Here is a 23,384-nt window from a genome sequence, read left to right as displayed (position 1 = left end):
ATTTCATAACATTAAAATCAAATTAAATTTACCATTGAGCCCTTATATTAAAAACAAAGGTAAACCTTTTGATTAGACGAATCTTAGCGCTAACCTTGTGCTCATGTGAAGCACGTTATTGCGGAAACAATAAATTATTGAAGGAACGAGATTAGGCAAGGTGATAAACTTCCAGAAAGAAATAATGAATGAATTAAGAAGTGCTTTCAATGGCCCAAATATAGCAAAAACTGCTCTACAATGTCAATCACATTAGGATACGGAATGCTCCAACGGGCTTCTTTTTCATCCACGGACCTGTTGGTCTGTCGAATCTCCGTAATCGTAAAAAGGAGGAAACAGATTGTGCGGTAAAAAAAGAACGAAACGAAATCAACGGTGAACTGAAATCAATAATATTTCTGAATAAAAAATAAAATAAAATGATATTCCCAGATGATGGGGCCCTCAATGGGTGGTGGTCCCAACCTACCCTTTAACCTTACCTCAACGAAACTGTATGGCTGGAACCGTACTCGTATGATTCAACAGTAGTAGAGTAACCGTAGCGTAGCAACGTTGCTTTCGCAGTACTTCAAATGGCCGAGAAGCAATCTCAGAGACAGAATCACAGAACCGGAGAGAAAGAGAAAGAAAGAGAGAGAGAATTTCATTGACCGCCATTGAAGCTTTGCTTCTTCTATCTCTCACTCATAACAAAATTCCCCACACACATTCTTCATTTTCTCATTCTCTCCAATTTCAACACTGTTACGGTTCATAATTCTTCCAATTAAGACAAAATTTGAGGTGTGTACGGTTCAATTGGACCTTCTACGCTGCGTTTTGTTCGCTCAATGGACCAAGCTCCGGGAGGATTGCGCGGATCCGTGCATGACGGCGCTACGCTCGAGTCAATTCAATTCAACGAAGAAATTCAGGGAATCATGGCGCCGGTGCCGGCGCCGGAAAACGCTAACTCGTTCACCGCGCTGCTTGAACTCCCGCCGACGCAGGCGGTGGAGCTCCTTCACTCGCCGGAATCCGACAGCGCTCGGAAACCGCCTAATTGCCACGTCAGCGCGAACCAGAAACCCTACCTGCCCAACTCTTTCGGCAGCAATTTAACCTTCCCTTCCAACGCCGCCTTAATCGAACGCGCCGCGAAGTTCTCTGTGTTCGCCGGCGAGAACTCGCCGCTTCCGCCGGAGGAGGCGTGCCTGGTTCCGGCCGGGACCGGTTCCGTTTCGAATTTGGATAGAGTGAAGAACGAGCCACAGGAGACCGATTCGAACCCGTGCTCGAGCTCGAGGCTGGGTTGCATTTCGGATCCCGCGGTGGAGAACAACAATCAGAGGACCGCCAAGAGAAAGGAGCGAGAGAAGAAGCTAACAGTAACGTTACTTACTTTCCCTGATTGCAGCAAATTGGAGAATTAGGGTTTCTGTTCACCGTAGAATTGAATGCTCAAAACGTGAACTAATACACGATTTTGTGGAATCCAGGTTAAAGGATCGTCGAAGAAGAGTAAAAGCATCGCCGATGAGACCTCCGGTGACGGCGAGAAGCTTCCTTACGTTCATGTTCGAGTTCGTCGAGGTCAAGCCACTGATAGCCATAGCTTGGCAGAAAGGGTAAACGCTTGATTAATCACTAATTAATTTGCTTAACTTCGATCACTTTAGTGTATTTTATAATTTTGCCAAATTTTAATGTTTTTTAATTATTATTATTTTATGGTATAAGTGTATAACTGACTACTGCGTCTCTGTTGTAGGCTAGGAGAGAGAAGATCAACGCTCGCATGAAGCTTTTGCAAGAGCTGGTCCCAGGCTGCGACAAGGTCGGTCTCTCTTCCTTTGTGGTCTTAACCTTAAAACCTTAAACCCTTAGTTACTAGAATTAATTAATTGTGCTTTGTTCGTTCTTTTGGATTATGCCATCCTTTTCCGTCTAATTTTTCTCCCAAAAGTGTAATTATGTATCTAGGTTACGAGCTAAAACAACGCTTTTTGTCATTGTCACCTTTTCAACCCCTCTAAACAAAGTGATTGCTTTTACATCAAGAGAAGCGACCACTGGCACCTAGTGTCAAACATGGCATTTGTGTAATTTCACCCTCTCTTTTTCTTTTGCCTTTTTGGATGGTTTCTTTCTGGTTAGTGGTTACAAGTTTTTTTCGAAGGTTAGTTTAGTTAAACTCTTTACTTTAAGATCTTCTACGATATTAACCTGAATAGAGCGAGCGAGGTAAGTAAAGGGGGGCTTTTTGAACAAATTGGTCACTTTCGGAAATAACAAATTACAATAATTTTAAATTTGTTTTAAATAATTTGGGGCCTTTTTTTATTAAAAAAAAAAACAGTAGGAAGGGCTGGAAGGCACCCCACTTGTGTACCCTAGCCCATATTTTAGTCCTGACCCAAAAAAAAGTCTGGAAGCTCATAGGCTGAGCTTTAAGATGCAATATTGTGTACCATCCAATCAAATAGAGCTTAGCCTACATACCTTGAACCCAGACAAAAAAGATGGATTATTCACGGATAAGCAAGCCTTAAACATTGCTAATTAAGAGTCTCTCGTCAGCTGAGACGTTGAGGGTATTTATATTCTCTTATTCTATCTTTACTCGAGTGTAAATAAAGATAAACCAAATACAAAAAGAATGAATTAGGATGGAAATAATAATTTTATTATTTGGTTGATATGAAAAATAAGAAGGAAAAAAGTTTTTTGTGTGAATTCCACATATAAAACTTTTCTTTCTAAAGTGGGATTGTTTAACTTTTTAAAATTAAAGATTTTTTTGTAATATAAAAATTATAAATAAATTTATGTCAATAAACTACATGATATACTAAAAATTTATTTTTTAATTAGTATTAAAAAATTCGTATAATTTATTTATTTTTACTTACTCTTCCACTTATTTAAATAAGTAAAATAATCACTTTTTCTTTTATATTTCTAACAATTGAAATAATATTTTATTTATTTATTTTACTTTATCTTTCTATTTCTTCTACTATTATTTTTTTTCTTTGATTTATTTTCCTGTTTCATTGAACAGTCTAAGTGGACAACTCTTAAGGCGCAGCTTCATGTGTAATCATGTATAAGCCACGTGAAGTTGGCGTCTTTACAAGACTACGCTTGATAAGATAATGGGACACGTGTTGTCACTCGGTTAAAGGCATACTTTTTTTTTCATACAATTAATGCACCACCTTTTGAGTTTTTATGTGATGAAAAAAATATCAAAGCCTGATATGCATGGAAAAACAGAAAAAAAAAATTAAAAAAAATAGGGCTTTCACCATGTAGCAAGCAGTACTTAAGAAAAGACTTAACTCCACATGGCTTTTTACAAAACGGCACTAGTGCTTTTCACCAAGTGCTGTCACGTGGTGAAGGCCCCAACACTGGCAATTATTTGTGTGTGTATATATATAAATGTTTGAAAAAGAATAATTTAAAAATGTACTTTAAATATTTCTCAGGAATTTATGGATTTTTTTATATAAAATGAGTTAATTTAAACAACAATTAGTAAATTAAACTGAATTTATTCGAGTTTTCAATAGTTAGTAGGGGTGGTGATTGAGCTGCCAACACTTGGACATGCATCTCAGTCAATGTCAAAGTGAACCTTAAAATAATAAATAAATGGGCTGATTTACTTCATCATGGGCCACTGCCGGTTGAATAAAGAAAAAGGAAAGAATAAAGGAAGGAATACAGAAGGTGGAATAATTGGTAGGGATGATAATTGGTAGTGTTTAAATAGGAAATAGAGCATTGGTGTTCATACTCAAGCTCAAGAAAATGTAACTAATTTCATACTTTCAAGATAGTGTAATTTTAGTATCTGTAGACATGGATTTATTACTTGCCTTTTGGTTGAATGGAATATTTTGTGCTTTTAATTTATGTTTTTTAACAAATTAGTAAAATAAGATATTATTCTAATATTAAAATTAGAGTTTAATGGTCATCTTATAGTATAAAACTGTTTTACACTATCAATTTGGACTAACTTGACTAACTCATCAAACCCAATCAATCCAGTTGCATCCAACTAAAAAAGGTTGAATTATGTCTAGTTCAACAAGTTGCATTGGGTTGAATTATGTTAAATCCAATCTAATTGAGTAAGCTATTAGGTTAATATATGTTGAACCCTATCTAACTCAACCCAATCTCAATTTATTGGATCAATTAATTTTTATTTTTCCAAATCTGACTCAACGTGGACCTATGTCTAGCCTGCTTTGATGCATATTTGAATTACAGTTTGCACGCCCAAAACCTTGGCTTGTAGAAAATTGACTTTTATCCACAAATATGTTTGGCATAGTCATGTTTTTTAACATGATTTTGGGTCGTAGACCATAGTTTGAGACTTTGAGTAGAAGTGGAAAAAGGTACTTTTCGGTTAGATTCAATTATGGTTTGCCAAATGACAATCAAAACACCAGTAGTCGTTTAATCAATTGCACTCTTGCAAGAAGACGTGACTCCTTTTGTTATGTTCCACTGTTGCCAGTGTAGTTGTGCTTTAGGTGAGATGACAAAAGATGTTGTCTGTTGCTAGCATTGGAAAATTAACATCCTACTAGCAAATTGTTTCAAAACTACCTCTGTAACTACCGAAATATTAACCTATGCCAAACAATTCGGTATAGGCTGAGAATATTCCGGTGTACTTTGGTAAAAAAAGCCCAAGTAATGATAACTTCGTTCATCCACATAACAATTTCCTCTAACATTTGTTTTGGGCGTACGCTCTGTTCATTCTTCCACACGGAGTATCTATTGCTCTCTTCAGCTTTTCCATTACTATTTTTCTAAAATGTATTTTATTAAATAGTTGAGTTTAAGTTTGACTTAAATATTTTAAAAACAGATAATTTAACAAAATGCAGAAAAATAGTTAGTACTCCTAAAAAATTGCATGTAGCAGTAGAATAATACATATATTAAAGTGGTAATTTTTTGGTGATAAGGTCATTGTCATTCATTGAATAGGACAATACATGCATACACAAAAACACGTCATGGATGATTATACACGACAATTTTGGTAGTCCCCTATCGTTCCTTTCTTCGGCCTTCTGGCTTATTTAAGAGACAGAATGGTGGGCGGGTGGGGCGGAAGAGACAGAGAATGGGGGGCAGGGGGAGGTTCTACTAGAACTTCTAACTAGTATAGTATCCATAACCATGGGTCCCTTTGGCAAGTGAAATATTAAAATATAATCCATCTTTTGGCGGTGATGGTATCGTTATCTTTACGAGTTTGGTATCCATCATTTATGGGATGAAGAAAATGGTCGAGAAAAGAATGCGTACTTTTGGAGTGCAACTGCCAGCCAGCAGACCTTTCACCTAACTGGCTGGGGTCAATTGTACGATCAAATTAATGTCACCTAAACTCATTTTTAATATAATAATAATAATAATAATAATAATAATAATAATGTCACCTTAACATAAACGAAATACATACCTCAAGATTTATCCCAAAAGAACAGGTTATGACATGGAAAATTAAATTTCAAGTGTTTATATCAACATCAAACACTTAACAGATTGAAATCACATTTATGGGTTGGTTTTAAATTGAGTTGTGAACAATATGATGCCATAAATAGAGATTGGAGGGCTTTGCTGCAATGCATGAAAATTTACCATGCATCTTTCATTCTTTCTTGATGATATTGAAGTATTATTTAAACCATTCTAGTCTGTAATATTTCGGAGCATGGGGGATGAATAATCGGGTATATTCGTATAAGTATAAGTTAATAAGTTATTACCAAAAATTTATTCTCTCATTCTGGCCCAATTACCATGTACTACCATTTTCTTCACACTTGCATACAGGCTTTAGGCTTGTTCCATAAATGAGCCCCTGTTTTTGTTTGATATGGAAGCCTTAATTACAGAGACACTCTACGATTTTGACATTTTGTAGTGCCTTTGGATTGTGTTAATATTCTCGAAATAGCTAATGTAGGTCAAGTATAGCTGACATGAATTGATTTACTCTGCAGATATCAGGGACGGCAATGGTTCTGGATGAAATCATCAACCATGTGCAATCTCTACAGCGTCAAGTGGAGGTCAGACTCTCACATTGCAGACATTTTGCATATATATTCTTACAATGAGCAGGCTATGCTTGTTAATTATTATCTATTTGGTTCTCAATTAAAATTATGGATTATGCTTAAGTTTTTTTGAAAGAAAGGGTCTGGTTTACTTTGCAAATTCTGAATTCTTTTGGTGCCTTAAAATTTGATATTTTGCCTTCTTAAGTTAGTGTGGTATACTAGAAGGATTTGGGGGTTATTTGGAACAAATATTGGTTGCCTGTAACTGTAAGCAAGCATTAAGCATTAGCAGTTATGGTCATATTATTTTGGACTATATGACTTGTAATCTACTTACAAATTTCCTAATGGGTCTACCTACTATTCTCACCTCCTAATGTGGACTTGAGGCTTGAAATTGCATACTCCTTGAACTATTCATCTGTTTATTTAGTGAGTATGCTCAAAAGTTACAATAAAAAACTTCATACCCCATTGCCCAGAGGCTCTTCGCTATGCGAAGGTATGGGGAAGGGATGTTGTACGCAGCCTTACCCTTGCATATGCAAAGAGGCTGTTTCCGGATTCGAACCCATGACCAACAAGTCACCAAGGCACAACTTTACCGCTGCACCAGGGCTCGCCCTCGCTCAAAAGTTACAATATTCTTGTAAAAATATTTTGTCTACTTTAACTGTCATCAATATGATTTTGATCTCACTGATTTATGCTCTGGCTGCAGATCTTATCAATGAAACTGGCAGCAGTTAACCCTAGAATTGATTTCAGCCTCGACAGTTTATTGGCTACTGATGTAAGTTATAAATTAATTGAACTTACTCAATTTTATCATCTGTTGAAAAAATTACAATTTATCTTTTTATTTTGACTGGGGGAGTAATCTGAACTCTGAAGACTCTAAATGTCCTCGGCGTAGCTAAAAGCCTATATTTGAGGGATAATGCACTTTTTATTCTGCCTCCATTGCAGCCATTGGTGCTCTATGCTTTATCCATCATGTAGATGAAATGTAATTGATAAAAAATTCAAAATTTTGTTATCGTTGTATTTAATTGTCTTTGCTCAATTAATAGTTGTCTGAAAATTGAAATGGTACATGCGGGACACCGAAAGTGATGCTTTACTGTGATTTATGCCATTCTGTTGGATGTCAATGTCATGCCAGAGAAACTAGGAAACAGTATGATGAACATGGCACTAAGGAGCAATGTGCATGTCAGACGAATGCTTGATTGCCTAAATCCATCCTAGCCATTAATTACAAATCCTCTGGCATCCTAGCCATTAATTACAAATCCTCTGGCATATTTTTAAAGTCGTTACTTCTTAATCCTTAAGTCAGGGTAGGGATTGCCCCGCTTGGTTTACAGAATTGAAAATGACTTTTCAAATGTGTTCAGCTAAAGCCTAAAGGTAGAACCGTAGAGTTAGGCATGTGTAATTTTGATGAAGTACAATGTTGAGAACTGCTGATAAAAATTAAAATATCCTTTGTAACTTACAGGGGGCATCTCTAATGGATAATAACTTACCTAGCATGGTGACACCTCTCATGTGGCCAGAAATCCCACTCAATGGCAACCGGCAGCATTATCAACAGCAGTGGCAATTGGATGCATTCCACCAACCTCTCTGGGAGAGGGAAGAAGTCAACCATAATTTCATGACTCCGGAAAACTCACTTTTGAGTTATGACTCGTCGGCAAACTCAGGTAGAATATGATTTTAGCCTCTATTATTGTCTACTACCTCACAAGATCGAAAAAAATTTCTGACTCCGTCGCATCATGGTTCCTACTGCCATTGGCCCTCGACTTCATAAATAGATAGCGATTGGAATTGTTTTCTGTCTTTGAATGGGATATTCTGAATTTCTGATAATGAAAATCATATGGGGATCTTGGAAGGATACTTATTGCTCATAGATAATAAATTACGCATTCCAGTCGCTTAATTGAAATTACAAATAGCTAGAAAGGAGTTAATTCAAATACAACATACAAAGGACTGAGATCTTTTAAAGTTTTTTTTTTTTTCTGGACAAGAAAATTTGAAATGTATTCAAGTTCAATTTAAATTGTGTTGCAGCTTCTCTGCACTCAAATCAATTGAAGATGGAGCTCTGAAAGCGTACAGAAGTCGTACCAGTAGCTATTAGCCTAGTAGTGTATATATCAAATATAGTATTTGCAGTTAGCTGTGATTTGAGTGGTCTCAACTCTCCAGATTTAGCAGGGTTTCCATGTCTTCTATTTGTCAGAGGCGGTTGGAAACCTGGATTTTCTTTGGCCCGGAAGTAAGATGAATAATTGGCATGCTATTCTTATATAAATTACTATGTATACTAACTATAGGGTTTATTCAATCCATGAGGTGATTGATTCAAGATTGTAAAATCATAGAACGGACTGTTACTGAACTATTATCATGGGAGTGAGTGCTTTGTTCATTAAATGCTACTCTTAGATGATTGGCTCTTTACGAGGATTTTCCTGAACAAGCTACTTTAATTCTGAATTACTTACAGTATTTTCTTTCTTTTGCATTTTTTCTTTTCCCATTCAAATCACAAAGCATTAAGTCTCTCACTCTCTTGGTTGTTGTTGATTCCAGCGGCAGTGCAGCCGGTTTATATTGTTGTCTTACCCTCGGATCCCCTCAGTTCTACTATGAGACATTGCTTTCTTCGTTGGACTAAAGAGTATGGTGATCAAACTCTCGAGTTAACTCGTTAACTCTTACGAGTTTACAAGTTAATTTGTTCTATGTGAGTTTACTCTTGAGTAAACTCTTTTTTAGTAGACTCTAGACCAACTTTACAAACTCTAAGTAAACTCGATAGACTCTCGAGTTTACTATTGAGTTAACGAGTTAATAAGTTAAAAAAATTAGATCAAAATGTAAATTATTTTTTATTGTTTTCTGTCTATTTAGCATTCAACATACCTTCATTTAACATGTTATTCTCAAATATAAAATTCTCACATTTAATAATATCAAATCTTTATAAGAATGATATATCACTACTATAACCTTTACAAGTTATTATCCAATAATGATGTATTATTACTAGACTTGATTATTTAAATATTCTGAATTTCATGATTTACTGTTTTGCTTTATTACATTATTAAAATGTTTAATTAATATGTTATTTATAAATATTTTATTATTATTTTTATATGAAGTAGACTTTTACGAGTCCACGAATTGAGTTTATGAAACTCTCACGAATCTACGTAAACTCTCTCAAGTTTAATAACCTTACTAAAGAAACTTCTAAATATTGAATTGCAAAATAGATGGGGTTTATGAAGTTTGAATTTCATTTAAAAACAAAAATGTCGTGAAAAACGCTTGTTACATTTAAATAAACAATAATTAAATTTGCATGAAGAAATGTTGGCAAGAACAAGAGCCAGACACGGGTCCCATATGAATAGATAACTTAATTAAGATTTTGTTTAAATAAGTATTACCATTATGTAAGTTTTTTAAACACTTACAAAAATATTTTTGTTTCAAAATAAGTTTAAATTAGTTGTAGATAAGCTCTTTCACGTCTAATGAAAAATACTCTTTATAAGTCTATAATTCACGTTAAATACGCACTTTTCATATAAACACATAGCCAAACATCTCATAAACGCATGGTGCACTGGTATTTCTCATTGTTAGATATATTATTATTTTGTTCAACAGTTGGGATTATAATTTTTCAAAAATAGCAACCAAAGCCATATTACTATATACAGTTGACACTTGACTTCTACTTACGGATGAAGCTATATTTGAGCTCCTATAATCATTGATTTGTAGCAAGATGCTACTTTGACTTTGAGTAATATTTAATCTGTTAAGTCTTTTTTATCCATAAAAATTAAATATGATATCAAAAGATTTACAACACTCAAATATCATATTTAACTAATTGAACTAAATCTATTTTTTCTCTATGTAAGTTTTCGTACCCTTTTTATTTTAATCTCAAAATTTAAATGTTGTTGAAATGGACTCATGCACATTATTGTTGGACTATAAGCCATAATCTTAAAGCTGGAGAGTAGAATAACCCCAATTCTATTTTTTATTATTAATTATTATTATTATTTAATTTATTATGTTATATGTTATTTTTATTTAATTTATTCTATTATATGTTATGCTTTATTTAATTTATTATTACTATTTTTTTAGAAGAATTATTACTAGTTATTTATATGTTACGATTGAAATAAAAATAAAAATTAGAGAAGATAAAGTGGATTGAAGTGAAGCCCAAGAAACTAAAACCGAAACTCATGACCCATTTCCACTAAAGTCCGAAGTCCTAATTCACTTGTACGTTGGACCAGAGATCGAAGAAGGAAGAGTGGAAAATTTTGGAGGCAAGAGGGACTGCGCGGACGCTTTATGGCGATAGTTTTAACTTTTAAGTGCCACTTCACAAATCGCCGCAAACGAACACGCACGACTTCTCCTGCATCAGTAAATTCAATGACTACATAGCTTATAGTAAGATGTTTATTTCACCGCATGAAACCAGAGTGTCTTTCGATGAGGAAAAAATTTTAAATTCTAGAAATTTTTAATACTTCATTGAAATTTTATTATTTTTAAAGTTTTATATTTAGACAAAAAAAATAAAAATTGTGAGAGTGAAAAAAAATATGATTGATGTACTTGCAAAAAAAAATACTTATGCAATATGAAAAGTTGCAAGAAAATAGGGACATATCGACATACACCACTATATCACCACATCCGACCACAACATTCAGTCAACAGTGCAAGACAAGACTCAGGCCTTGCCGTCGAGCACCTCTGTCGTGTGATGATTACGACGGTTGTTCTCCAGACTAGTGGATGCAGTTCTACGTGTCTCCCTACGTCCACACCTAATTGATGTTCCACGAGTTCAGATGATGTTTCTTGGAAGAAGAGGATCATTGGTGTGAGGGAATAGTAATTCGAGAACTAGATTTCGGGAACTTTTAAGGTGATAAAAGAGGATGAAAGTTATAAATGAAATACCTAAACGTTTTAGAAAATCTTATATAAAAAAAAGAATTTCAATTTCTCATCTTTTAGGAGGAAATTAAAATTCCATATTTTTAGTTGTTTAAAATTCTGTTTTAAAATTTCAAAAATTTAAATTTTTCATAAAAAAACACCAAAACAATAAATTTTAAATTACATACATTTAAATTCTCTAATAAATTATTTTCCTTAGTTAAAATTTACTATTCAAATACAATCGAAAAAATTGTTGCTCTCACCTCTGTTAACTAACTCTAGTCTCTAGTTTATCTATTTATTTGGGGATTGGCAAATTCAATGATCCTAATACCTCTTTCATCTCTTTGATAAAAATCAGATATGCAAAGTTAACGCTCCAAATTACATCCACAATAGGACACCATAAATACACTGATTCGTCCTTTGATTTATGTTGGTTTTCAGCAAATTTGATTTATTTTTGTTTACTCAATCCTTTCAAGCAAACTAATATAATTTAGGTTTAATTTCTATAATTGTTAAACTTATCATTTTTAGTCCATAAGTGAATATTTTAGTCATGAATTTTAATAAAAAAAAATTAGTCACCAAAATTTATATTTTAATTCTCAAAAAAAATTTATTGTTAAATTTTTTTAATTTTGTTGGTTAAAATTTTTTAATAACAATAATATTTTGAGAATTAAAATGTAAAATTGAGAAATTAACAAATTTACTTATAAGGATTAAATAAGTAAGTAAACTTATAATTTACTTGTGTCAGGAAGTGTACAAAATTGTTCATATTTGTAAATTGTGAGTTGACCAGGCAATTGACAGAGCTTTTCCCGTGCATCCGGGTGATTGTTTGGGGAAACTTGAAAATCTTTTCCACTGCAAGAAATTTTCCTATCATTTCCCATTACCTTTTTGATTGACTTGGTTTTGACACATCCGTTTACTCATTTTGTGAATCCAAATGGCACCAAGATGGAAAGCTAAAAAATCATTCATTTGTTTAACTATACGGACAATATATCTAATTATAATGACATTAGCTTCATCTGAATAGAACTGGATCATAGATTCTCCATCGAAGAATAAGGATTAGTCATTTATCACTTTACACATGTAAGATATAACATGATAATTCAGCATATGTATTTTTCCAATACATCAGATGGAATCATGGACCGAGAAATTTTTTTAATTGTGTCTTGCGCGTTGAATTATGAATATAATAATATCTTCATATGATAAATTAAAAAATCATATACCTTGAGTCAACTGAACCTATAGTATTTCACCAGAAAAAAAAGAAGAAGAAGTGAACCTATAGTATATAATATATACAAATTATTAATTATGAAAGAAGAGTAGGTAGTGGAGCGTAGAGAGTGAGAATCCAGAAATGAAGCCAGGTTCCTCTTATTTTCCCTTCTCGCCACGTCACACCTATCCCAACACGTTCTCCGTCGCCGACTTCGGCGCCGCCGCTGACGGCCTCCGCTACGACATGGCGGCAATCCAGTCGGCCATCAACTCCTGCCCGGAGGGTGGTCCCTGCCACGTCACCTTCCCGGCGCCGGGAAAATACCTGACGGCCATCGTGTTCCTGAAATCCGGCGTGGCGCTGGAGGCTGGGGCCACCATCCTGGGCGGCACGAGGCTGGAGGAATACCCCGAGGAGTCGTGGTGAAGGAAAATCCGAGGAAGAACATTATGGTTAGTTGGAACGAAACTGGGGCTTGCTCAGGAGATGAATGCGGACCTAGGCTCATCGGTTTTCTCGATTGCAACAATGTTGAACTCTCTAACATTACTCTCAATCAACCTGCTTATTGCTGTTTCGTATTTCTTACTAATATTGCATCTTCATTTAATCAAATTCTGATTCCTGCTCCTCCTTATTCCTCATCCAAACTTACAGCTTCACTGTGTAAGATTTACTAAAATTTGGGCTTCAATGTAATTTTTTAAAATAAAAACATTAGGGTATTTGATTTAGTTGTTTTCTGTTTTCATTTTTACTGGAAATAGAAAATAGTGATAAAAATATGTTTGGTTGAATTTTTGTTTTCATTTTCAGTGAAAATATTTTTTCAAATAAATTAGATATTGAAAATAATAAAATCTCATTTCCAACCGTTGAAAATAATAAAATAATAAAAAGACGGTGGTAAAAAATATAATTTTAAGCAAATCTGAATTTTAAGTGTTTTTATTTCTTGAAAGCACAAGAAATCAAACCAAACATATTTTTAAAATTTTAATCTTTTAAAAATAAAAATAGTTTTCAGAAAATAAAAACAAAAAATAAAAATTAAAAATAAAAATACAAATCAAATACACTCTTAATCTCCTTATTTCTATTCGATTTGAATCCATCACCAATAAAATACCTAGATTATAGATATGAAAAATATTTTTGATAAAAAGTAATTATTGATAATTTGTAATAAAAGACTCGACTCTTACTACAAATTCATTTTCGAAACTTATCTTATATATCTCCTAAAAAATTTCATTTTTAAGAAACTTAGTATTAAAAGAAACAAAATGTGTTGTAATATAAGAGAATCTATTAAAATCTACAAATTTTAATTTTTTTAATTTTTTGTAAAATTAATTTTAACAAATAGATTAAACAAATAATCTGGTCTGATGTCATTAAATTTAGGATACATCAAGTTAAATCTAGGATACATCGATACCGGGGATGATGCAATCTGTCCAAAGTAGTACACGGGCCCTGTTTACAACCTTACAGTCACCGACTGCAATTAAACTCGGCAGTGCTAGTTGGTTTGATTTCAAGCATTTTGTGTTTGACAATATCGCTATTGTTGATTCTCATAGAGGGATTGGATTCCAGATCCGTGATGGAGGTAACATGTTTCTTCTTACTTCTCTTCCGGATGAATGATTGCATCAGAAACTATTGCTTTGTTATGTGAATGCTATTTTTTCTTGTCTCCAAATGTTGAATGCAAAGCATGTATCTATAACACTAACTTGGTTCGTTATGAAACAAGACTTTCTAACTTGTGTTAATATCTCTTCAAACATATTCTTAATCTCTTAATTGTAATTGAACATTTGAGGAATGTTACTAATGGATTCTTTGATATACTTTTTCTTGTTATTGATTGAAATTTATGGGAGTCCCACTTCCTATGTAATGGTTCCTACTCTCGATTTAGTAGGTCTCACCCTATATTTCAACAAATAACAAGCATTGAAACCTTGTGTCACAGTGTTTATTTTCTCTTGGAACATTTTTGTAACTTGTTCTTGACTTAGTAAGCCTCTTACTTCTATTGAGCCTGATTAGTATGAGCGCTTTTATTATACTAACTTGTGTTGTGCTTATAAAGACCTAGCCTTAAAACATAGATTTGAAGTGTTTCAACTTCCTTGTGCAGGAAATGTAAGTGACATTGTATTCTCAAACATGAATCAGCACAAGATACTATGATCCATTGGGGGAGAGCGGAGTCTATCTATGTCACGAGTTGCCCACGAGACTCAACCTGAAAGGAGGCTTCAATCTCAAATATAGTTTTCATTAACATTACTGCAAATTCTGAAAATGGCATCTTCCTGTCTGGTTCAAAGAGAGGATTGTTAAGAAATTTGAGATTCATCAACATGGACATCACTTACAGAAGGTTCACCAATTATGCTGGTGGGTTATTGGACTATATAGGCCAGGATGCCAAGAGTTGATAAAACACAGGACTGCAGGGATGATGATGGAGCACATTGAAGGGCTTGAGGTGAAAAAAGTTGAAATGAGATGGTCAAACAGTCAACTAGAGCAGTGGAATAATCCTCTAGAGTTTAGGCCATCTACTGTGAATAACATCTCTTTCCTTAATTTTAATTCTGGTTCGTATACAAATAGTAAATCAAGTTATAAACTTTGGGTCTGCAAAGGGAGAATGTCCAAATCTTTGGCTGCTTGCTTAACCATCAAGGGAACGGGGGAACAGTTCAAAAGAAGGGAGGAGCATTTGTTCTGCACTATAAAAAAATTAGAGAGAGAGAGATCAATTGTTAAATCTTGTTCTAGTGCTTCACTTTCTGCATCTGTAATATGAATGTCATTGATTTGTGAAATTTGGATTGATTTAATCGATTATAGAAACTTTTTATTCAAAAGCCAGGTAGTTTATTTCTTAATCATATACTTGGATAAAATATTAAAATTTTGACTGAAGACATTAGTTTATCATCAAAATAATAAATTATAATTAAATTAATAATAATATAAATTTATAAAATATCAAGACCTTTTTTTATTAGTATATTTAATTATCTAACTTTTTAAGAAAAAATGGTACGTATTAAGTAGGCTTCTTCGTGCCTTCACATTTTGTAATATACCACTATTTGTTAGTAATTGATGGTTGGGTATCAAATTAATTTGAAGAACTATAAAATTAAGAAACAGATTTCACGATATTTTTAGTAGGGTTCTTGACATTTCTTAGGACAAATTAAGAATTTTATAAAGTACAGTAACTAAAAACACATTTTTTTCTTTAATTAATTATAATTATAAGGTTCGTTTTTTTCTAAAATATCATAATATTTGTCTTCTAATTAAATAATACAAAGATAATATTTATTTTTGAATTATTTCATAAAATTCATGTTTCTATTTTTTTTTTAAAAATATAGGTCAAGTACATTAAAAATTTATATACATACTTCAACATTAAAATAAGAATTTATGTTATGAGCAGTGAGCACTCCAGAAGGCTAATGCTTAATCATCCTTTAATTATCGGACTGTTAAAGCCCCAAGGATGGTCGATGTCAGTAGGGCATTTTCAGAATATTTTTTTCATATCTTTAGGATTGGTCATTCTAGAAAAAAAAAAAAAAAAAAGTGTATTTATATTCTGGATTGACGATTCTTGAAACCAAAAAAGATAAGAGGTGCAGGAAGCAACGGCCCTAAATTTGCCAACTGGAGTGAGCAGAGCCCAACTGCTGGACAACTCGGCCGACGCAAGCCCAACACAAATCACTGTTCTTATAATAGGTGGATCAGCCTCCCACCAAAGCCCAATTTCAACATCCAAACGGGAAGGCCTTTGATCAGCATCGTGTGGAAATCGTTCGCTAACTAGATCTGTTAAGTAAAAAAGCAGCTTGCTGTAATGGAGAAGGGGAAAAAAAGAGAGTAAAAAGCAGTTTGTCCGAAATTAAAGTTAGGTTCCTTTTAAATTTTAATAAATTCTTGAAAATGATTTTAAAAGTATTGGTTTTGAAAATTTAATTATGTTTAAAAATAATGTTTTAAAATTTAATTTAAAAAATTATTTTAAATAAAGAATAACTTTGAAAATGTAAATATGAGCATGCTTTAATAAGATTGATAACTCTTACATTTAGAATCAATCTACTCTTAGAGTTTATAAATTTTACATCTTTCAAAATCAATTGATCACATAAGTAATCTTGACAATAAAAAAAAAATCAAATCTCGTCATTATTTGGGCAATCAAATTTGTTGGACAACCAAATAGGTTCTAAGGATATGTTTTTGAATAAGAACAATATATATTTTAGACAAATGTAGTAATAATATACATTATATTTGTAATACTTTATTTTTAATGAACTTACATTTTGATTCTTGTAAATAACTTAATTCATTCTTTATTGATAGAACTAATATAAATTTAGTACAAGAAGTTTTTTTACTGAAAAGTAAAGGATTCACTGTTTTGGTCTGACATCACCCTACTCATGTAGCTCTTCTACTTTACAGGTACTTGAATTAAAGATAGATTTTATATTTAATATTGAGATAGTCAATACATTACTCAAATACTCAACCCTAACCTAGTTAACCTAGCTAACAGTGAATTATGAAGCACACCCCTCCTATGATATGTCACTGTCTGGTCAAGCAAAAACAGAGACAGCCAAATTATGTGGCAACCAAGGACCCCAAAATGAAATCTGAACTAGGCCATTTATACTTTTTCTAATATCTCATCGGTGCTACCTATAATAAGCCTATAAGTATTTTTAGAAGAAAACCGTACACCCGTGCTTTTATTAAATCATATACTTCCTCTATATTTATATATAAATAAAAAAAGTCATCTGATATATTAAATTTAAGTAAATATAATTAATTTCGTTTTATTTAACGTTATCTTTTTTAAAATATCTTTTATTTAATTACAATTTTATTTTTAATGACTATTTTTATTCATAATATCAAATTTTAAGAAAAAATATTTTAAAAATAATCTTATTTTTATTTATGTATGTGGTTACATATCACATGTAGTACTATACTATAAATCTATAATAGATAATAGATGAGATCTAAAGGAGCATTGCCAGATGTTTATGGTGACACAAACACAAACAGCATGATCTCCTTTGTGATCTTCTATTGTTTGTCTCAACTCTCAAGTGCCATATATGCCTGTCGGTGGAACTTCCCTTCTTTTCTTTTTCCGCTTCACAGCTTTGGTCCACTCTTTGTGCTCCCACCACACCCTGCATCAATCTCACTTTACTATTCATACCTTTTTTACACGCTTGTTCTAAAATCACATAGCTATTTTTGTTCAATTACTGAATTTCGAAATGCATATCATTATTTCAGAATCATCATTCGATAATTCTGATATAATTTTGATCTATCTATTTTTTAAAATTCTTAATGTTAGTCATTTCATTTTAAAATAGAAATAATTAGTCTTTTCATTTTCAAAAAATTTATGATTTTGATTAAATTCTAAATTTAGTCTATATTTATTTTTTCTTACATTTTAATTAATTAAATATTTTTGAATAGTATTTTAAATGAATATGTTAAAACTAAAATAAAAGAATATGCAAAATTATCATTAACCTTTCCTTGTGCTTCTCTACCAAATTATGAACACAAAGGATAACTCATGAGCACGACATAGTTTCCATCCATCGTCAAAGCCCCAAGCACATTTGGTTTAAACATACGCACCATCCCTGATCAACAAAAACTCAAACTAGTATAACATCCACTAAGCAATGACCCGAGAAAAGTATATATATAAAAAAAAAAACATAAAGCCACCATCTTTTTTAGTTCTTAAAATTTTTTATTTTTTATTTTTAGATTTTATAAATTATGTTTATTTTATTTTTTTGTTTTTATAATATTTTAGATGACACTTTTTTGTCATTATTTAAAGTGTTTTAAGGATTAATTTTTTTTTATAAAAAAGAAAAACAAAAAAATTATAAGAACTAAAAAATATTATATATATTACCCATCTAGTGTAGTAATAAATACTATAACGTGACAAAAAGAAAATAGAAAAAAAATATCAATAAACAGAATAACAAGTCTCTCTATATCATTAGTCTTGTAAATGCTGAATAAGAGTTAAGAGAGTTCTATTTTCCTTAAGGGGCCCGCGTTGATCTCATTTTCACCTGACAGCATTTGATTATAGCATTTGGTGTTGACGTGTGGTGTGGTGCCATCAACCCACCCATTTTCATTAACCCTTCCAAATTATTGAAATGAGCCCCATGGTTTTTTCACTCTTTTTTATATATATCTTTTTCTATTATTATTTAAAAGAGTAAATAGATTTCTAATTTATATAGAAATAAATTTAATTGTATTTATAAAATTAAAATACATATTAATTTATTGAAATACTCACATATTTTTAATTTTTAATATTTGGTCTTTTATCAAGATAATAGTTAATGTTGAAGAATTATTTGATATAATCTAAAAATTTATAGTTGAAGACACCTTTTTCTATTTTAAAATATGAGAGAAAATTATGGTGAAATATCATTAGCAGATTTTAGACTTTACAATAAACATAAACATTCACACAAAATGACAAAATCCTTGGATTTTATTTTGTTTACCTACTGATTTTCTATCTCTTTAGAACCTGGCTTTCTACTTTTTTGTTCATATAATACGATTCCACTATACCTACCAATCCCATAAAAACATTATATACCTACCATTCTTATGACAAATCATACTATACGGGTGTGATTTGTAATACTGTTTCTTTAAAATTCAATAATTTTATTTTAAAATTTATTATGAAGTTGAAATTTTATTTCACATATATTATATACATAAAATTTCATATTAATTTAAAATTATTTAATATTTCATTTATATACCTTAAAATTAAATTAATATATATATATATATATATATATATATAATATTTTGAATATATTTATATTATTGTTCATTTTCTTGTAAAATGTGGCATGAAAAATCAATATATATATATATATATATATATATATATATATATATATATATATATATATATATAAAATCAACATTGACTCAGTGAAAATCATATTGTATATTAATATTGAAGAATTGATGTAAGTTATATAAGTAGATCAAATACACAACTTTTATAACATTTATAATTTTTATACATGTCATTAAATTAATTCAAATTAACATATAATATGTATTTTAAAATTTAAGTAAATATTAACTATAAAATTGCATCACTTCAAATGAACAAATTATTTAAAATTTGATGTGAATCATGGTTGAATTAATAAAAATAATTCAACAGCTGAATTAGTAATTTTTTTTATCATTACTGAATTAATTAATAATTTAATATATACAAAGTGTTATTAAAAGGTATAACTTTATCTAGAGTTATTCCTAGAATAACTTAACTCCTCTTCATGTTTCTGTTACTGTTTCTTCTCTCTCTTTATATATATGATTTAATTCCTCTCAGATAATATATTTTAAAATTAATTAATATAAGTTGAAATTTAAATTTTAAATATTAGTATATCACATATAATTAACAAATACAAAAATATTATATCTTAATTTAAATACATTTTATAATTTCTTTCTTCAGCTTCAAAAAACTTGTTTCCTTCTTATTTTACCAATAAATTATTTTTCTTATTACTAACAATATTTTTTTTTGGTAAATTAAATTCTTTTCAAATAGTAATTCCACTATGATTATATATATATATATATATATATATTTAAATTTGACTAGAATTTTAGTAAACCTGTGCAATGTATAAATTTTAAGCCTCTTACCTTATTAACAACATTAGACAGAAATATCAATACAAATGAAAAAAAAAAAAGAGAAAATTTTGAATATTAAAGTCTGAAATGTATAAATTTTTAGAATGTTTGTTTAGAGGTGTACTTATGTTTAGTGTTCTACGTCTTGAATAAGATTGTCTCTAAAGACAAATACTACATGCGAAAAAAATTAAAAATATAACTTTTAAAATAAAAAATAAAAAATTAATGGATCAAATTAATTCAAGTTAGAAAAGGTAATTTTTTTTAAAAAAAAAAATTAAAGGATTTCAATTAGATTAATTTTAGTTTGACAAAAAAAATTAAGTCAATTAAACAAATTATTTGAAATTATTAAATATTTCAAATTAATATTACTGTATATATATAGTCTAACCAGAATTTAAGAAAAGGAAGAATGAATACATTGAAAGAATGTGTTTTTCTTTTATCTATTTATCAGCACAATGAAACAATGAGGAACTGAGAATTGTACGTTATCTCAGAGCAGGCAACTCGTTATTTTTTGATATATATTTCCAAAAAATCATATAAAACCAACTCACAATAGTCTTTTATTTCCTCCACAAAAAAGCTGCTTTTGTTTTTGCTTGCTAAAACATGCATGCTTCTTCAGTTCTCCCTTTTCGTTAAATATAAATATATAATTATACAAAATGTAGTAAAGAGAGATCAAAGAACATAAAAGCACCTGGATGCATTTAAAAAACTCCTAACAAAAAGTTAATGGGTGAATGAAGTGGGATAAAAATATAAAAAAATAATGATCTTCCACTTATAATGTAAAATAATTATATACTTTTTGTTAAATTATAAATTATCATATGACTTTTAAAGTTATTATTATAAAAACCAATAAATTTATCATATATAATAAATTATAATTAAATAAGTGTAAGTACATAACCTATTTTCTCATCAAAGAAATATATAGATGTACATTAACACAAAAATATGCGAATAAAAAACGAAAAATAGCTAATTACTGCTCTATTGCACTTGCAGAAAATAATGCTAGCTGACATAGAATAACGAGATTTATAATTTTTAACATGTTAAATTAGTTATACCTGACATTCCAAGTGCCACTTTATATGATAATATATAAATACTAAAAATAGATATAACAAAATTTGAAGAAAAAAAATAGATTAAGTTAACTTGATCATATTTATTTGATTCTTTGACTTGTCATTTGGTTTGGTTGTAATGTTTTTGTAAATTATGATCGATATTGATCGTAACTAAAGTAATAACTTGACAAAATTAATTAAAATAAATAAATAAATAATAAAAATGTAGCAAAAAAAGAGAGGACTAGCTTATTCAATTCAATTTGGAGTATGACATTATACATCCATGATAAGAAAATAATCATATATACAGCACATTATTATGTATTGACATGAAGTGAGAAATTCTACAATTAACGTTTAAGCAGTAATGCGTGGGCTTTTTTGGTTGGAGAAATAAAGAGATTAAATTGACCCTTCAGCAGTTAAACTACTTCCTTGATTTTATTTATTTATTGTTAGGGGATACTTCCTATGTTCTTATTGGGGCCTAATGGAACATGAGAGCAGCCAATGAAAACGACCATGGAACCATAAGGAATTAATTAACCTTTTCATATCGTTTTAAGGAAATTAACACTGAATAAATGCCGTACGAAATTGGTTGAAAATATTTCTTAACTATGTGTGATATCATTTTAATAGGTTTAATATATTTTTTTTTGTAATTAATGTGCAATTTTAATTCTCTTAATAGTTTTTACCCTTTTTTTTATATAATTAAGCTCTTCTATCAAATTTTTATTTGCTCAGAGCGTTGAAATACTTTATTTTACTATGTAAAACCTTTGTAAATTGAACCATTTAAAATATTTTAATTCTTTTTCTCTAAAATTTAGAAATGAAATATTAAATTTTACCTAACATCTTCTTTTTTCATATTTCTAATTTTAATTTCTGAAAAATATTTTAAATTATATATATTTATTTATTTCCCGACATTTAAAAACATTTCGTATCCCAAATCCATCATAAAATTCAAAGTATTTGAGAAAAATGAGGATTCAAAAATTACAAATAAAAAAAATTTCATGAAGAAAATTTATTGTGGAATTAAAAATTATTATAGATAGTAGAGGAATTTATAAATACAATTGAGCCTTCATATTAATTTTTGGAACATATTTTTCTCTCAAAATATAGTCACTAATGCTAATGGCCTAATGCCACTGCCAAATTTTATGTTTTTAATTTTCGTTAGTGAAATATACAGTGGTAAAAATCATCGAAAGTGAATTGTAATTATATAATGAGAAAATAAGAAGTATTTATAATTTTAATTATTTTTATATTTTCTTTAAATCACGAAATAAGTAATCAGTGACTTTATTTTTTTTAAAAAAAATACAAATTTGAGAATTACTATTTTCATAATAGTATCATATATAAATTATCACCTTATTGCCAAAAGAATATACTACTATAAATTATCACCTGCCTCTATATCTTTGTAATCATATTTTTTTTTTGAAGGAATCTAAAAAATAAGTGTTACTTTTTTTTGACTGAAAGGCACGATGCCTCTATGTCTAGAACTTGAGTTTGGTAAAAGAAATTGAATAACTGTCTTGCTAATTAATATGTTAAAATAGTAATTAAGTACCAAATATTTTTTTTATTGAAAATTACAAAAAAAATTGTACTAAAAAATTACGAAACAATATGTTTATAGTAATATTTGTATACTTCTTTTGCTTTTAATTTCCTGAATTAGTTTTTTTAGGAACACCTGTATTGAAAGTACCGATTTTTTAATAAATTGATTTTTAATAAAATTAAATTTAAATTATTAAATATACTCCTGCTTAATTATACTGACAAGTTGTAATGTCTGGGTCCTAAACCTAATTATTAAAGAGATTAAGAAAAGAAAGAGGAATTAAATCATGTAATTAAAGTATGGAGAATGGGACGAGGGAAGGGGCGGTGCGTGTTAGGAAAATAGGGCCCCCACAAGGATCACATCGCACCCATTCAGATAACGAAAAGGTTGACTATGATGACCGGCTATACCCAGTGAACTTCGGTCACCGACACCCTTTCCCGGTTACCCTCCACGACTCCCTGTTCCGTTTTAAAATGCGTGCACGTTCCCGCACTCTCTTCTTCTTC

The 23,384-nt window shown here is 30.6% G+C and overlaps 1 protein-coding gene and 1 pseudogene across 2 annotated transcripts; both read left to right on the top strand.

The window, feature by feature from the left end:
- Window positions 1-499: 499 nt before the first annotated feature.
- LOC114406747 (transcription factor bHLH48-like) lies at window positions 500-9,003 on the top strand. Of its 2 annotated transcripts, none has more exons than XM_028369543.1 (7): window positions 500-1,373; window positions 1,485-1,613; window positions 1,757-1,822; window positions 6,036-6,104; window positions 6,817-6,888; window positions 7,600-7,807; window positions 8,709-9,003. In XM_028369543.1, the coding sequence occupies exons 1-7, from the start codon at window positions 837-839 to the stop codon at window positions 8,828-8,830; spliced, it is 1,203 nt and encodes a 400-aa protein (XP_028225344.1). In that variant the 5' UTR covers window positions 500-836; the 3' UTR covers window positions 8,831-9,003. The 2 variants fall into 2 exon arrangements, with proteins under 2 accessions (XP_028225344.1, XP_028225345.1); XM_028369544.1 differs by lacking the exon at window positions 8,709-9,003 and adding an exon at window positions 8,184-8,640 and having other exon boundaries at window positions 503-1,373.
- Window positions 9,004-12,447: 3,444 nt separating this feature from the next.
- LOC114405237 lies at window positions 12,448-15,196 on the top strand (annotated as a pseudogene).
- The last annotated feature ends 8,188 nt before the right edge of the window (window positions 15,197-23,384 follow it).

The sequence above is a fragment of the Glycine soja genome, chromosome 3 (assembly GCF_004193775.1).
Source record: "Glycine soja cultivar W05 chromosome 3, ASM419377v2, whole genome shotgun sequence".
NCBI classification, from domain to species: domain Eukaryota; kingdom Viridiplantae; phylum Streptophyta; class Magnoliopsida; order Fabales; family Fabaceae; genus Glycine; species Glycine soja.
Note: the sequence above shows the minus strand (reverse complement) of the source record. Positions and strands in the feature narration are given on the sequence as shown.

Coding starts and splice junctions, on each gene's coding strand:
- LOC114406747 (XM_028369543.1), top strand. CDS start 837: ATGGACCAAGCTCCGGGAGGATTGCGCGGATCCGTGCATGACGGCGCT. Junction 1,614..1,756: donor GCCATAGCTTGGCAGAAAGG/GTAAACGCTTGA, acceptor TCTCTGTTGTAG/GCTAGGAGAGAGAAGATCAA. Junction 7,808..8,708: donor TGACTCGTCGGCAAACTCAG/GTAGAATATGAT, acceptor TGTTGATTCCAG/CGGCAGTGCAGCCGGTTTAT.